This window comes from Anticarsia gemmatalis, chromosome 2 (assembly GCF_050436995.1).
Source record: "Anticarsia gemmatalis isolate Benzon Research Colony breed Stoneville strain chromosome 2, ilAntGemm2 primary, whole genome shotgun sequence".
Taxonomy (NCBI): domain Eukaryota; kingdom Metazoa; phylum Arthropoda; class Insecta; order Lepidoptera; family Erebidae; genus Anticarsia; species Anticarsia gemmatalis.
The window spans coordinates 344,841-360,349 of NC_134746.1; the positions used below are offsets into that span (position 1 = coordinate 344,841).

The 15,509-nt window shown below is 34.5% G+C and overlaps 1 protein-coding gene across 1 annotated transcript in view; it reads left to right on the forward strand.

Annotated features, from left to right (window-relative positions):
• Positions 1–6,440: 6,440 nt before the first annotated feature.
• LOC142978949 (uncharacterized) overlaps positions 6,441–15,509 on the forward strand; it is a 118,002-nt gene continuing 108,933 nt past the window's right edge. The window contains exons 1-2 of the mRNA XM_076123609.1: positions 6,441–6,562; positions 9,853–11,168. Coding sequence (XP_075979724.1) covers positions 10,412–11,168 — 757 coding nt within the window. The 5' untranslated portion in view covers positions 6,441–6,562; positions 9,853–10,411. The remainder of the gene's footprint in view (positions 6,563–9,852; positions 11,169–15,509) is intronic.

Here is a 15,509-nt window from a genome sequence, read left to right on the forward strand (position 1 = left end):
TAGTCGAGTCGTATAAGCTAGCACCCCTCACGCAAGTGGTTGATGGTTCAAAGCCGAGGCAATACGCCAATGACTGAATGAATTTTCGGAGTTATGTGTGTATTAGAAATAATTATCACTAGCTCTAAATGAACTACGAAAACATGGTGATGAAACTCGCGTGCCAAAAATTAGAAAAAAAAATGTTTGTCCAATAAAATTAATCATCTTCTGCTAAAAATCATAGCAATTTGTTCAGTCATTCTCGTAGAAAATGATTGCTTTAACTCAATGAGCATTAACAATCATTAATTTTCAACATGAGCTAGCAAGGCCTAAGCGGAGTCAACGACCTTCGCACATGAAAGAGTTTCCATTGACCCTAACAAATAAAGTCTGTTTTGACTGCAAGTTGAAATAAATAATCTTTTAATACATATGAGTGGCAGTTCAATTAGTTACATATGTAGTACAGTTGATAATATACTGTAGAGTATACGACTACAGAACGCGGGGTCTCATGTTCGATTCCCGGGTCGACAAAGCGCTATTGGACTTTTTGCAGCTCGGAGTTTGGTATCATGCCCGGCTTGTGGCAATAGTCTTGCCTCTTATAACATGGTACTAAAATTGTAAATAACGAAACGTGGGTGTATTTGATACATCTTCGGTGAAAGCCGGCGTAATTTTGAAAAGTAAAATATTTCTTAAACCATTGTTATACAATTGTCGAGCAATGATCTGCTCCCTGAATGTGAAATGATAGGTATTATAAATATAAAAACTTATACTTCATAAAAATAATCATTTTTTTATTTGTACTTATGTATTGAGTGATAGTTCAATTATTAGAATATGTGGTACAGTTGATAATTATCCAGGCTGAAGATAAAGAGTTGTATCTTCATTATGTACGAACACAGTATGTGACGCAGAGATGCAAATTGTGTACCGCGGTCAAGGTTTCTATGACGACACTTGAGTTTTCTTACGAGAACAAGCTTGTATCATTCGGAAAAGGAGGCTATATGCTACCAGCATTGTTGATGACCAAATGTAGGAGTATTTTAGACACTTATGCATTTGCATAATATAAAATAAATGAATAAACACCGTATTTTTTTTTTATATTTTCTTTTGTCATGTGAGGGGATTTCAGGGGATATTTAATAGGTATTTTAGTTAATGAGAAAAAAAACGATCGGATTTTTTTTCACTTTTCCGCAGTTTTGCACGTTCATTGCGACAATTACTTGACAATACTATAATTTATTGTGGCTTGCGGAATTTTTATGCAATCATAACTGTCAACATCTTAATTTATTGCAATTCAGTTGAAATTTACTTTTACCTGATCGCGTCCGCAAAAGACTACTATTGTGATAGTAAGTTATCTAGAATATAAAGTTACCTTTCCGTGGCTATCCGTCTGTTCGCTATAAACTCAAAATTAACTGTACCTACAGTGATATATTTTAATGCGGTTTTCCCCAAAAGATATCACAATTTCCGAGAAAGGTATTCGGGGATAAATTGTAAAGGTTTTGCCTTATATACGTTTTTATACTTGGTGAAGACGGGGCTAGTTAAGCAGAAATGACAGAGAGTTTCGTGCCGCCATGTTTGTATCGCGAATGTTCTAAGCTTGCCATCTGTACAACATTTTCCCCCGGGGTCAAGGTTTACAAGACAATATTATTGTGTACTGAGATGTACTGACAAATAACTGCGATGAATAAATCTTATTATTTCTGGTAAGTCTCTTTTGATTGCTGTCTCTTTGGTAGGGAATGGAATTGATTCGTTTTCATTTGTGTATTTACAGTAGTTATAGTTCGTTTGTTTCTATGTAAGTGTTGATGTAGTACAATTGTATGGGTTGGTCTGTTATGTAGTGAAACTATGTATTATTTTTATCAGATTCATGGCTTCATCTGTATACCAATTACCGTTGTGAATAGTTTCTTTCTTCTGTATTTGATACAAAAGAGCATAAGGGTCGTGGTTTCTGGCAGGGCCGGAGTGCTGAATGCGCCTGCACTTTGTAACGTGATAGCTAGGTTTTTTGGTGTAAGACTTTTTGGAACTATTGAGTACTGCTTAGATATAAAAACTTACACTTTTGTTTTAGTAACTTGTCACTAGTAAGCCTTACCGAAGATTTGCAGAATTAAATAATTAGTTCACACATAACTGAAAACAAAAGCAAGTTAAATCTCTTGCCATAGATATAATCTAACATATCACACTGCAGCCAATAACACGTTTTCAATTTCACCAAAACACTTCTACATTATAGCCTCAGTCAAAACGTAATATGTTGAAACAATTCCACGAACTCCAAACATGTACAGAATCAATCTACACGGAACATTTCGTGTGTGACTTCAAACATGAAGAAAACGTGAGCGACACGTTACTGGAAACATTACCGGTACTTTTCTCCAATACATTCAGTGTTTGTATGATTACGGCAGATATTCCTAAAGGTGTTGTAAAGAAAATTGATGAATCTCCCCATTCAAACGAGTTCCTGGGGTTTTTAACGTAATAATTCTACAAACATACCTACATATTATGATGAATTTTATAATCTGCCCTTAGATGTCACGTTTCACCATTAACAGTCACATATAATAGAAGTTTTACCATTAACCGGGCACTTAACCAAACTCCGTACAACTATGGAAGAATAAATAAAAATATAAATTACTAAGAAATTTAATTAAACTTTAGTTTTTAAATCTGCAATATCTTAACAAATTGGCTTTGCTGTTTTGACGAAAAATAGACATGCATAATTTCTTTTACTGATAAAGTATCTACCTATATAATATGTTTTTAATATAATAACACAGCTATATTAAATAAAATCACTACAGCTGTTTGGACATGAAAGTAGGACAAATAAACACACATACTACATGGACACGAAAATATTTTTACACGTGTCACTAGAACTACAATAAGTTTCTCATCAAGCACTTATATAGGGTTAATAGCCCCTAAAACAGCCATAACATGGCGTTACATTCGCTATTAATTGTGTGTTACGAGGCCGTTAATGTCTACGTTTTATTAGTTTTAATTAGAAAGTACTTACAGAGAACAGTACCGACAAAGAGGTGAACTTTAAGGGCTAATTGTAATTACTTATTGTCTGTCAAAGTACAAAGCATTTTAAATAATGAAGGTCATTTTGCTAATTGTTTTGGCTTTGCCAAGGCAACTATTTAAAATAATAAAATCGGTTGTAATTTTCTAGCAGCGATTTAATTCCGCCTGCAGCTATGAATTTCAAAAAATCCTCTCTAAGTGCTCCTCTACACTTCCTAAGGAATCTTCATACTAAATTTCAACTTTCTACGCTCGGTAGTTTCGGCTGTGCGTTCAATCAGTCAGTCACTCAGTTACGGAAGAGTTTTATAAATTATATTAATTGCAGATCTAAAAAAAACAATTATCAACTGTCCACCATAATTTATTTAAAAACTGTATGTTGACGTTTTAGTAATCTTTAAATCTTCACAAGCTGCCACGTGTAACCTAAAATTAGCGAGTGATTATTATATTTTTGTTAGATATAATTTTGTAACTAATAACACCGGTTTAAAATAGTCTATAAATAAATTGACGTTATAAATTAAATTTACCCGCCATAACTTACACATGAAGTCATCACGAACATAATTTTAATTATTATACGTAGAGATACATACATAATTATATGTTATGTTAACTTATAAACACATTACGCATGGGTCAGACATTTTTGACAAAAAAACATTATTTTTTTACAACCACGGGTTAGTAACATCTTAGAAAAAATAAGTTAATCTCAATAAAAAATATTACTAATGAAAATAATGATGGGAATATCTTGCTCATTTGTACGTAATTTTGATAATTAATCACTGTTAGGAAAGTTCGAGAACTTGATTTATAAATGAATACAAATTAATGTGGTCATTTTTATAGTGTGTAATTAAAGGTAGATCGTAAATTTACAAAAATATCTTGTACGAGTAAATAACTTAGTCAGAGTTTAACATAGGTACTTGGGGTTGATTTAATCTTGGTTCCTTTTAGTTACTTCAAGTGGCTTCTAATACAAACATTCTGTCAATACTATACAATACTATTCTATATTTACAAACACACTTAAAATCACGCCTTTCTCCCATAGAGGAAGGCAGAGACAAGAGAACGCCACTTGGTACGATCCATACAAACTTCCTTTGCTTCAGTCACATCCATACAGGAGTTATTATACTTATATCATTTTATATTTACGTTAAAGAAAAAATTAAACCTTAAACCTTACAAGAAGAAAAGAGATTTTTTTAAAAGTTAAAAACTTATTGTTATTATACAAATAAAACAAATAACACCAAATAAGAAATCTGCAGAAAGCAGCTCTACCCTGTCTTAAAACCTCACTCCATAAAAACACAAATGAACAAACCAACCAGAAATAACTTAAAGGAAGCTCTCACGTCGTCTCCTCACACATGTCACAAGACAGACAGTTTACATAACTGTATCATTATAGCCACGCGGAACTGCCGCCAAGCCGTGCCCTATCGCTGCACCACTCACTGATTTATATAACACTATCATGCCAACGTGTGGTGAGTTTAGAAGGTCAAGGAGAAAAATGTGATAAAGAACAAAAACTATAGTAAATCTCTAAAATAAACATATAAAGAATGATGATCAATGTGAATGAAGCAAGGGAAGTTTGTAAGGATCATACCAAGCGGCGTTCTTTGGTCTCTGCTTACCCCTATGGAGAAAATGGCGTGGTAATGGCGTATGTTAAAGAATGATTGTTCTGTAATTGCAACTGTACTTCAACGTATATTAAAAAAATATGTTAGTGTAATCGGTTCGGCCGTTCTTGAGTTTAGAAACAGATTAGGCGATTCATTTATATATATGTACGTACGATGAGAGCTGACTTCTTAAAAACAGCAGCAAGCAGCAATATACTTTACCAAGTAAGCTGATATGGAGAGTATAGGTTACCACTGCACTTCAAAGTGTTTAAAAAGCAGGAGGTATTAGATTGAAGAGGCATCCCAAAATATCCGAATTCAGTTGATTATCTACTCAACTAAATGGAATCGGTTCGATTTAAAACATTACGAAGAAAATGGTTCGGTTTTTATCATATTGATCTCTTGATGTTTTTTGGAATATCTTGATTAAAAATCGCAACGGTTACCGAAAAGTGTTCAAGTCGAACGAGAAAAGATATATGAAGTGTTTCTACCTAACTTTATGTCTAAAATATGAGCTACTTTTTATAGACAATATTTTCAGAACTAGTAGCGCTCTTCGCATCGTTGTGATACTTGCTTGAAATACGCTTGTATTAAATATGAATTTAATCTTCATACAACACAAATAAAATCAGCGAATTAAAAAAATATAATATAGACAATGAAATTATCGCACTTCATAAAATCACGCCTTGTTCGATAGGCAGAGACCAAAGAACGCCTCTTGGTACGATCCTTACAAACTTTCCTTGCTTCACTTTCATTCATACATCTTGTCACACAGGACTACCGGTTACAGCTACTAAGCATACCAAAAAGCAGCTGTGATAAGTGTGATACAAATTCGTCTTAGGTGCTGTTTCTAGTACCGTGTGTTACACGACCTCAAAATGTCACTCATGTATACACAGGTCACGTAGAATGTCTTAACAAAGCACTTTGAAGAAAACAATCTCGCCCTTGACGACAGTCAACTTGAACATTACATACTAAGGTAATCGACGGCACTTAAAAGCATCTCAGAGGCCTAGCACATCTTCAAACGGGAGAACTTAGGCAGAGAGTAGACCTTAGTTAGGGCTTACGTTAGACTTTTATCATTTATTGAAGTAAGGGTTTATTAGTGCTGATAAAACTATAGCCACTTTCTGATTGACACACATATATAAAAAAAAATATCCTTTTTCCTACAAGAGTAGAGACCAAAGAACGCCACTTGGTACTATCTTTATAAACTTCCTTTGCTTCATTCACAGCCATATGTTTTGTTATGACGTACACAATATAAACATAATTAATAATAACAACTTAACTTAAAGTCTTAATAACTTCAACTTCAACTTTAAAAAGAGGATAGACAGAATCACATTCTAGTCTCATCCAACAAAGGTAAGCCCTGAATTGTTCAGACACACATTTTTAAACGTGTATATATTTCAAACAAAATGTCTGAAATAGAAATACTGTTTGATACAAGAACAGACAGATTTACTATGTGAGACAAGAGAAGCTGCACTCAGCCTTAAACAAAATTACTTTAAAATGACTCCACACATACTCTTTAGTGAATACTTAGTACACTGGCAGTCTATAAAAAATGTACATCGTGTATGTCATTATTGACAAAAAGTCGCCATTTTTCTACTGGATGATATTTTTTTGTGTATTTTTTGTTGTCGAGTGTGTGAATGTTGGAGATGTTGCAAATAGATGATCCGATAATATGTTGATGTGTTTGCCGTGTTTCCTTCACCGGAGACGTGTTTTGGGATGACAGTGTCACGTTGCCGATGTTGAAGGTAAAACTGTATTTTAGGATTTTTTATTTTAGCTTTTATCAATCTATTGCGGGTCGTAAACCCCTTCACAGTGTCACTCGCAAGCTTCTCAATTTAATTGAATAAAAAAAATGAGTTCAGCAGTCTGTAGAAGTATTGTTGTGAGGCATTTGGATTCTACCTCTACTAAAAACAATAAAATCGTTAGTTTTTCGATGGTTCGATCAATAAATATAAAATATACCGTTCATCTTGTAGGGGTGTTAACGGTTAAAGATGATATTTGCTCTGAGACTGCATAGAAGGCAAAGTGAAATTGTTTAGGGATAAAGCTAGTGTACAATTCATTTAATAGAAATGTATGAAATTATGTAATTAAGAATTAAACGAAAAAACTGAATAAGTTTCCTAGGCTCCAAATATTTCGTTAAATAAATTTAAATCAGTTAACAACAGGGTGAAGCCTTGATCAAAACTGTCTACTCAACTCACAATAAACAAGAAATAAAAGTACCACAGAAAGGCAAACCAGTTGATCGTGAACAAACAGATGTTACATAACACGAATTACGTGACGTCACACAAAATAATCATTTGTTGTTCTACTGAGACCTGTTTTGAAATTCTTTTTTGATACTAGATGAATGTTTTACGGTCCCGTATAGCAAGTGTCTGTAACTGGGTGTCAAAGAAGGAGATGAAGTTTGTAAAGATCGTATCAAGTGCGTACCAAACAAGTGGTGTCTCTGCTTACCCCTATGAGAAGAAAAGCGTGATTTTATGTATGTGTGAATGATTTTGTAAATATTCCATTCATTTTTAGTTACAAAGAGTGTTTGCAATTTGTTTAGGAGAGCATTTAAATGGTCTGAAATAAATGCGTACAAGCCAATAATGACAAAAACTTCATAAAAATTGTAAGTGAATCTGGATTATGTATGTAGAGTTGTAATAAAAAGTAAATGAGTATGGGACCTCTATAAGAATTATGCTGCATAGTTCCATAAAACATCAATTCTTAATAAGTCTTAGGATACAATAAGTAATATTCTCTATTTATTTATTTATTTGGGACATAAAACAGTTACAAGTTCAAACTTAACACTATAGTAATAATCATACCAATTATGTAAACGTGTAACCCACACCAATGTCCACGGGTAATACATGTGATGTTGTCATCAAAATGATGGAAACAGAAATACTCTATGGACTCTTACCAAAAAATAACGAAAATTTTTAGGGAAAAACAACTGACAAAAATTATCATAATTATATTAAAGGAGGGCCATTATAAAGATAATCTACAAGACTTTCTTATAATATTAGCTGGTAGAGGCAGTAATATTGTCTCATTAATCCTCAGTTTTTATATCCCACAGCTGGGTTCTGAGGAAATTAAGAAAGTGTAATAAATACCATCCCACATTGTTTAAGACTTCAAGAGATTAGAATAGCTCTATCTTTGTTAAGACCTAAGTATAAAGACAATATTCTTTTTAAGAAAAAACAGTTTTTTAAAACTGTCACAATGTAGTGCAATAAATAATGGTGCTTGACGTGAATTTACTCGTGAGTTTTGAATTCGATTTCCACTCAAAAAGACTCTGCTCCTAGGTTCGCTGATAGTTGTTTCAGATATTTTTATGTCCAAGACTTAACTATTCGTTAATTTCTCAACACCTCTAATGTGAATGGGTCCTATATGTGATTGATATGTTAGGGTTTACAGCTTATTAGATACCTGTCGCGGTCATGGGCAGAATAAACATACAAAATAACATTAAATAAACCACAATTTATTTAAAAGAAAGTCTACAAAGTTTACATCTATATTTAGCTAAATAAATAAAAAAGCGCAACGATTGCCAAACGACATGTTTTGAAATAGAGTCATTGTAAACAAGAGTGCATTGACTGCACCGTCTGACGGCGAAATTTGATCAGCAAGTACTTAACAATAGAACCTCGTAATGGTTTAATTAATTGTCAACAGCGCCGCACCTGTTTCACTAATTAATACCACGACTTCAATAAACGCTTGTTGTGATGTCACTGCTATTGTTCTTGCAAAGAACTTATTTCTACTCGAAGTAGGTGATAGTGAAGTAAGCGATGATCGTTATTGATGGGTGACCGCTAAGAGGACATTACTTAAGAAATGGTTTTGTGTGTAGCTTCAATAACTTCGACTCTACATTTATAATTTACTAGCTGACCCGCGCAACTTCGCTTGCGTCACATAAGAAAATCATAATTTTCCCCGTTTTTGTAACATTTTTCACTGGTACTCTGCTCCTATTAGTCGTAGCGTGATGATATATACCCTATAACCTTCCTCGATAAATGGGCTATCTAACACTGAAATAATTTTTCAAATCGGACCAGTAGTTCCCGAGATTAGCGCGTTCAAACAAACAAACAAACAAACAAACTCTTCAGCTTTATAATATTATAGTATATAGTATTATATAGTATATATATATATAGTATAATAGTATATAGTATATAGTATAGATTTCAGTTTTCAGCATATTCAGGGTTTAAAAGATAAATGTACAGTGATAAACCGAATGCACTACAATTGTACATTTCTGTTTTAAAAGCGAATTGTACACAATCACTACATATACGCTATTTATAGGGACGCTGCCCGTACCGTGCCGCAATACTAATATCGTGATATCTCCTAAACTATATGTCTAAATAACACACTGTAAACTGCAAAAATAATCTATATTAAATGCTCGTGATGATGAACTTACTTATTTTGATAAGGATATATGTATTATTGGTTATATCACCAGTTAAACATCACCCAACGAATTAAATGTTTTTTTAATACAGAAAAGTAGTTTTTGTGACTTAAATAAAAAAGCTGGATATATGTCATCGCGGACTTTTTTGTAGAACTAATAAAGACCAATGTTTTTGCTATACATTGTTCTTACTTGTATCCAACGGTATAAGCGGCGCACGCACAAATGCAATCTTCAATTAGATTTTTTTTCTGCCTTCTTGGACATAAATCGCTATAACTCAGCTAATATAGTTTCAATGTATTTCAATTATATATAAAAACCTGTCGGAGAAAATACTCTTTCTATTAGTGAAAACCGCATCAAAATCCGTTGCGTAGTTTTAAAGTTTTATGCATACGAAGGGACTACAGACAAAATGGGCGACTTTGTTTTATACTATGTAGTGATAATTTAATTTAAAAGACTTTATAATTTGTACGACTTATTTGTATTCACAAAGAGTAAGATGACGCGATAATTCCTCTCATATTCTTATTTATATTGTTCCAGGAGGTGCGGACAGCGATGCGTTAGCGCAACAAGTAGTCGGATCATTAAAATCAAAGTTGGGATCGAGTGGCCGGTGCCTGCGCCCGCGCCGCGCCCGCTCGCCGCGCGCCGCCATTCCACCGCGTCGAGCCAGCGCACGCGCACGCGCCGCGACACCCGCTGCCGTTACGTACTCTCGATAAATACCACTAGTGACTGATCAGTGTTACTAACATCATCGTATACTTACAACTAAATTATCTAAATTCAGTGAAATCATTCGTACTATAACTGATACGCGATTTAGTAACGTTTTCTCTTATAAACGGACAAGTGCATTGAGTAAGTGGAGAAGGCTACATTCCAAACCGGTGTCGTTCTTTAATGGACGAGGTGTGTACTACTCTGTGTGTGTTTTAGTAGTTATCGAGGGAGGTGACTGGTTCGGTTTCGGTGTACGCAGCTTTTCCCGTTCAGACAGTGATATACGTTCAGATAACTGGAACTGGCCAACTTTGGTGTTGAACTTCAGTCATAATGTAATAGTGCCCACAAAAAGTGAGACGTATTCAAAAGAAAAATGGCTCGCGGAACGCTGAGTGAAAACGAGCGTCATTGCTTAGAGGCGGGCGCAAAAAATCAATCAGAACGTCTCCAAGAGTCCGAAAAAACGCTCAGCGATTGTAAATCCAACGGACTGAGAGTTCGCTTCCTGGACGAGGAAGGCAAAACGGAAAGGATGGTCAGCGCCGACGAGGTCGACTGCGCCGTCACGCGGGTCAAAAAAATACACATTCTTAAGAACAGAAGCTCGAGCGAGACCAGCTTAATGCTCAGGAACCCTTCTCTGATGAAGAGGCGCTGCAGCTCCGAGCGGTTCAGTGACGGACTCTCAGAACATCTCATCAACAACAACAACCTGAATGAGAACCTCAACGGCTGGATAAAGACGAGCGAGTTCGACAAATCTGATAAGACTGATGACGCAGATCAAACCAAAGAAGTAAACGGCCAGAGCTTTAAGAAAAACTGTAACGTATACAGTGTGAACCAGGCGAAGACGTTGACTCCGGAGAAGAAGAAGTCTTTGCCGCTCACGATGCCGCGTCTGATCGCACACAAGATACAGGAGAACGGTCAGACCAAGTCGATCCTGCCTGGTGAAGTGTGCCTGGCGGATGGTGCATCTGGCAAAGACTTCACGGCTCGTGCGATTGGTCGGCTGTCCAGGGGTCTAGGGAAACTGCTACGTCGCACCAACAGCGTGCGCATCAGTGATCCTGACCCGGTGTACAAAGTGGCGTATCTCGGAAATGTACTCACCGGCTGGGCTAGAGGTAAGTTTTATGTATTTTATTACACGATCTACAACTGTCCGTAACGTAACGATGATGTAAATATGAAAGCTGCGAAACTTACATAAAAAGTGAATTTTGATGTTACCGCTCATAAATTTGAGAAGTGAGACGGTTACCCTAGGTTCGGGCAACCGTCGAATCTCGTCACGCTCTGTCTGTCGCAAGACGGTACAACGCCCTGTTAAATAATATTATCACTTACGATATCTTCTGAAAGTAGTTTTTGTTGCTCAACAAATTGATTTTATCGGGAGAATTTAGGTCGGCGATAGGAAATTTCGTAAAACGTAGAAAAAGTAGCGGCCCTAAGCGGCAGGTCCCTGCGAAACACCGGACCGTTGCTACATTCCAATAAGCGGATTGATTATGTATCGAGTTGTTTCAACACTAGTGCACGTACAAATTACAATAGCGTACCTGTGTTTAGCAACGTAATTATGCTCCTTGTAAAAAGATTAGTCGAGGAGGAAGTTATCGAGCTAACGATCAATTTAATCTCAGAATCATTTATTAATTCATCATTAGCTGTTATGTACTGATTTATTACTTTTAATACAATAGAGATGTTTAGAGTGACTGCTTTTACAGAATCAGAAGATTGTAGTGTTTAAAATGTTTGTAGTGTGTCAATAGAATCGTCGGTAAGCGCTGTTGCGTAAGTGGTCCAAGGCAAATCATCCGAGCAAAACGATCGGATCTCCAAATTAGTAGATTATATCCAAAAAACGAACATTAAACATTCATTAACGCACAGTTTCGAGTCATTTAAAACATCGGAGCATCGATAACATGCACGATGTTGTACAATTGATGCTACTTATTGATTGTATGAACGTTTGTATGAAAACGAATTATAATAGGTATATTATTTGCCCATAAGCTATCAATAGGCCCAAATATAATCATCCTAAATATAATTATCCTGTTGTTTTTGTATTTATTTACATTATAACAATATTCGCTTATAATATATTAGTATTCATTATTTTAAACATACCCATTAAATTGTAAGTCGAACAAAAACAAGGATATTATTATTGGTAACTAAGTAGGCAAAATAACGATATTTGATGTTTTCAAAAATAAATCAAGTAAACCCAACGCCAAAGTAACTGCTTGAGAAACAGTAGACGTTTGTGTTTGAATAACAATGTAAAATTATGCGGCCACTGAAAGGAATGTTAAAGAAGATGTAAATGTATCAATTTAAATAAATACATTGACAAAGCGAAAGGAATGTCGATGGTAAATAGTGAAACTTTCGTTTAAGATGCATCTGTCATGCGCCGGTGTGTTCAGTAATCGCTGGAGGTTCAAAACGAATAGAGCGAAACCTCTTATCATTTTATGATTGCCTGGTACTTTTTACACGTCGAAAGGTTTTAGAGAGAAAAAGTAGTAGCAAAAAAGCCAAATATGCAAATTTTATGCCTTATTTCATTAAAATCTGTTCAGTAAGTAATTTTTGCTTGAATGATTAACAAACTATATCCAAAGAGAGTTTTGTAATATCCGAAAAATATTCGTAAGATATTTTTTTTCTTACTCTCCTAAAGTTATAGATCTCAAAGTTGTTCAAACTTCTCGAAGGCCTTTAACTTGACCTAGCAACAGAATTGTTGATTTAATTGGTAAAAACGAAGACCGGCTTTTTATGTGTTCTCCGAAAACCGAGACGTTTAACTCAAATACTTATAATCATCTATCCATCTGCCTATCTACAGATAGTTTCGGCTTACCAGAGTTTGCTTTACAGTACTAACTCAGTTCGCATGTAATATGAGTGATAAAAAAAATATTTTGAAGAAACAAGTAGCCTTTAGTCTTTTATTTATTTCCACGCTCAATTTTATCAAAATATATGCAGTGGTTTAGTTTTAAAAGTGTAAGAGACAGGTAGACTCTCGCATTATAATATTTGTTTGGATGTTGTTGAGTGCATCTAGTTATCAATTTGATGAAACATCGCACTTTATTTGATGATTGATAAAATAATAAGTTCTTGAAAAAAGTGGGTGAAGATCACGTCTTATGTAAATGATTTGCCAGTGTTTTTTGTGTTTGACAGTTTATAATGTTTTGCGCATGTTTTTGCGCCAAGTTCCAAGTTTATGACGAAATAATTGTGATTGATTACGCTTTTTATGCGACAGTTTTGTTCTACAAAGTTGCTATTACATTTCTTATTAGCGTTATGTATTTTTCTTTTTGTTATTTTGATTTCTGCTTTCAGATTATTATTTTTAAATAATTTATTGTTTATAATAGATTAGGCCCAGGTTGCTTTTTGTTGAAAAAGTACATATAATCTTCTCATCTTATATCAGCTGTATCATTTATTATTCTGTTGAATTTTATCGAAATCGGTTCAGTCGTTATGGCGAACAAACATAATAATAATATAAAGACGCGTCCAAAATAAATCGTGCTAGATTAAAATTCTACTATCTCAATAATATATCCCCAGTTTAAAATTAGTTATTCCCTAAACTAGGTATAGTATTCAAAATGTTGTTCAAATTAACGTAAATTCTGCATACATTCGTATAGTTTTTTACAGCGAATGATACCATCAGTTAGACCTTCGAATTAGTGTTTCGCCGTGATGTCGTAATTTCCTCTATACACAACTAGTTTCGTGTATCCTGTTTTTTTGCGTAACGACTTTTCATTTGTGTTGTTTAGGCTCATTTTTGCTTGGCATTACCTACTTCAGATTTTGAGATACCAACGGCTTTTTGGAGTCTTTCTTATTGGATTCAAGTTAGACTTTTATATTCATTCATTGCTTTATTCTATGCGAACTTTTTGTTAGGCTATATTATCCTGGTGCTGTACAAATACTTCCTCATATTTTTCAAGCTGTTTCTTTTGTCTTGTTTTACACGTTCAATTCCTACCGTAAAGTATAGATTTTTTATCAAAGGTTGTAAAATTACAATTAATTTTGAATCAAATTAATGCAGTGATTATTGTTTATTACCCATCAAGGTTTCAATTAAGTTTCCAATATTTTAGTTCATAAATCATATTTGTTCCAACCGCTCATTAGGAACAATAAAGTACATGAACAATTAATTAGTTTGATAATTACACGCAATACTCATTGCCGATAGAACACGTATAGATAGTATTTTAATTTATATAAGTTAGTATTTTAATTTATTTACTTGTGACAAAGTTTGGTCTAACTTGTTACCTTTTTCTTTTGACTTGTTAAAATCCTAGGTAACAACGAAGATTGACTTTTAATCGACCGAAACGTTTAACATAAATACTATAGAGTCATCCATCTTTAGAATGACCGCAGCATAACTGATCGTTACTAGTTAAGCGAAATTAGCAACGATCTACACTTATGTATACTATAAATGCGAAAGTATGTTTGTGTGTTACGCTTTGAACCGATTTCGATGTATTTTGTAACGGCGATAGCTCAAGATACAACATAGGCTTATTTTCTGACATCCGCGTGAAGAAAGACGCAAGTACAACTAGTATACAATGAAAGAAAGTAAGGAAAGCTGTAGAATTAGTTGAAGTGTTGGTACATAGTGTGCGTACGAGATTGTGATCAGAATCGATGTCAGGCTGGACTTCCGCCGCGAGTGAAAGTCACAGCATCTGCACTGCGCATCCTAATGTACTCACTTGATACTTTTACTTCATCTGCGTACAGGAACTTAACTTTGTTCTACCTAGTTAGTTATGTAGAATATATTTTATATGGTCATAATTTTTTATTATATTTTTTTTTTGGGAGAAAAAAAAAACATCTTTGTCTATTACTGATAAATCGTTATGTAACTTGTTAACTAGTGTGCTTAAATGTCATAGGATTAAATAAATTGATTACAAATTGTTGTACTACTATATTATCCAGTAATATTTTCATTAGTTTTCTTAAAGTCCCATATACCATTTAATAAGATGTGATTTCAAGACTGAAACATAAAAAAAGTAATTTTCACTAGTCGCTAATACAGAGAGCAACAGCGCAGTTCAATAAATAATTCCATGAAACCGATACTTCGTTAATAAACAAACACAATAACATTAGCGGCGATAAAGTGACGTTTTCTCAAGATTACCTCAACTGCGTAGAATGTTAAGTTCACGGCTTTATAATTATATTGTTAGTTGTTATACGAGTTTCATGTGACTTAGGCTAGAGATACACTAGAGGAGTAGGGGACAATTTAATGTCCTGCAACACGTATGGGCTGCCACGTTGGGTAAAATGACGCGACGTTGCCGGACTTTAAGCGTCAATTCGGACATAATTCACGAAGCCATATCAAGTTACATTGCACGGTTTCA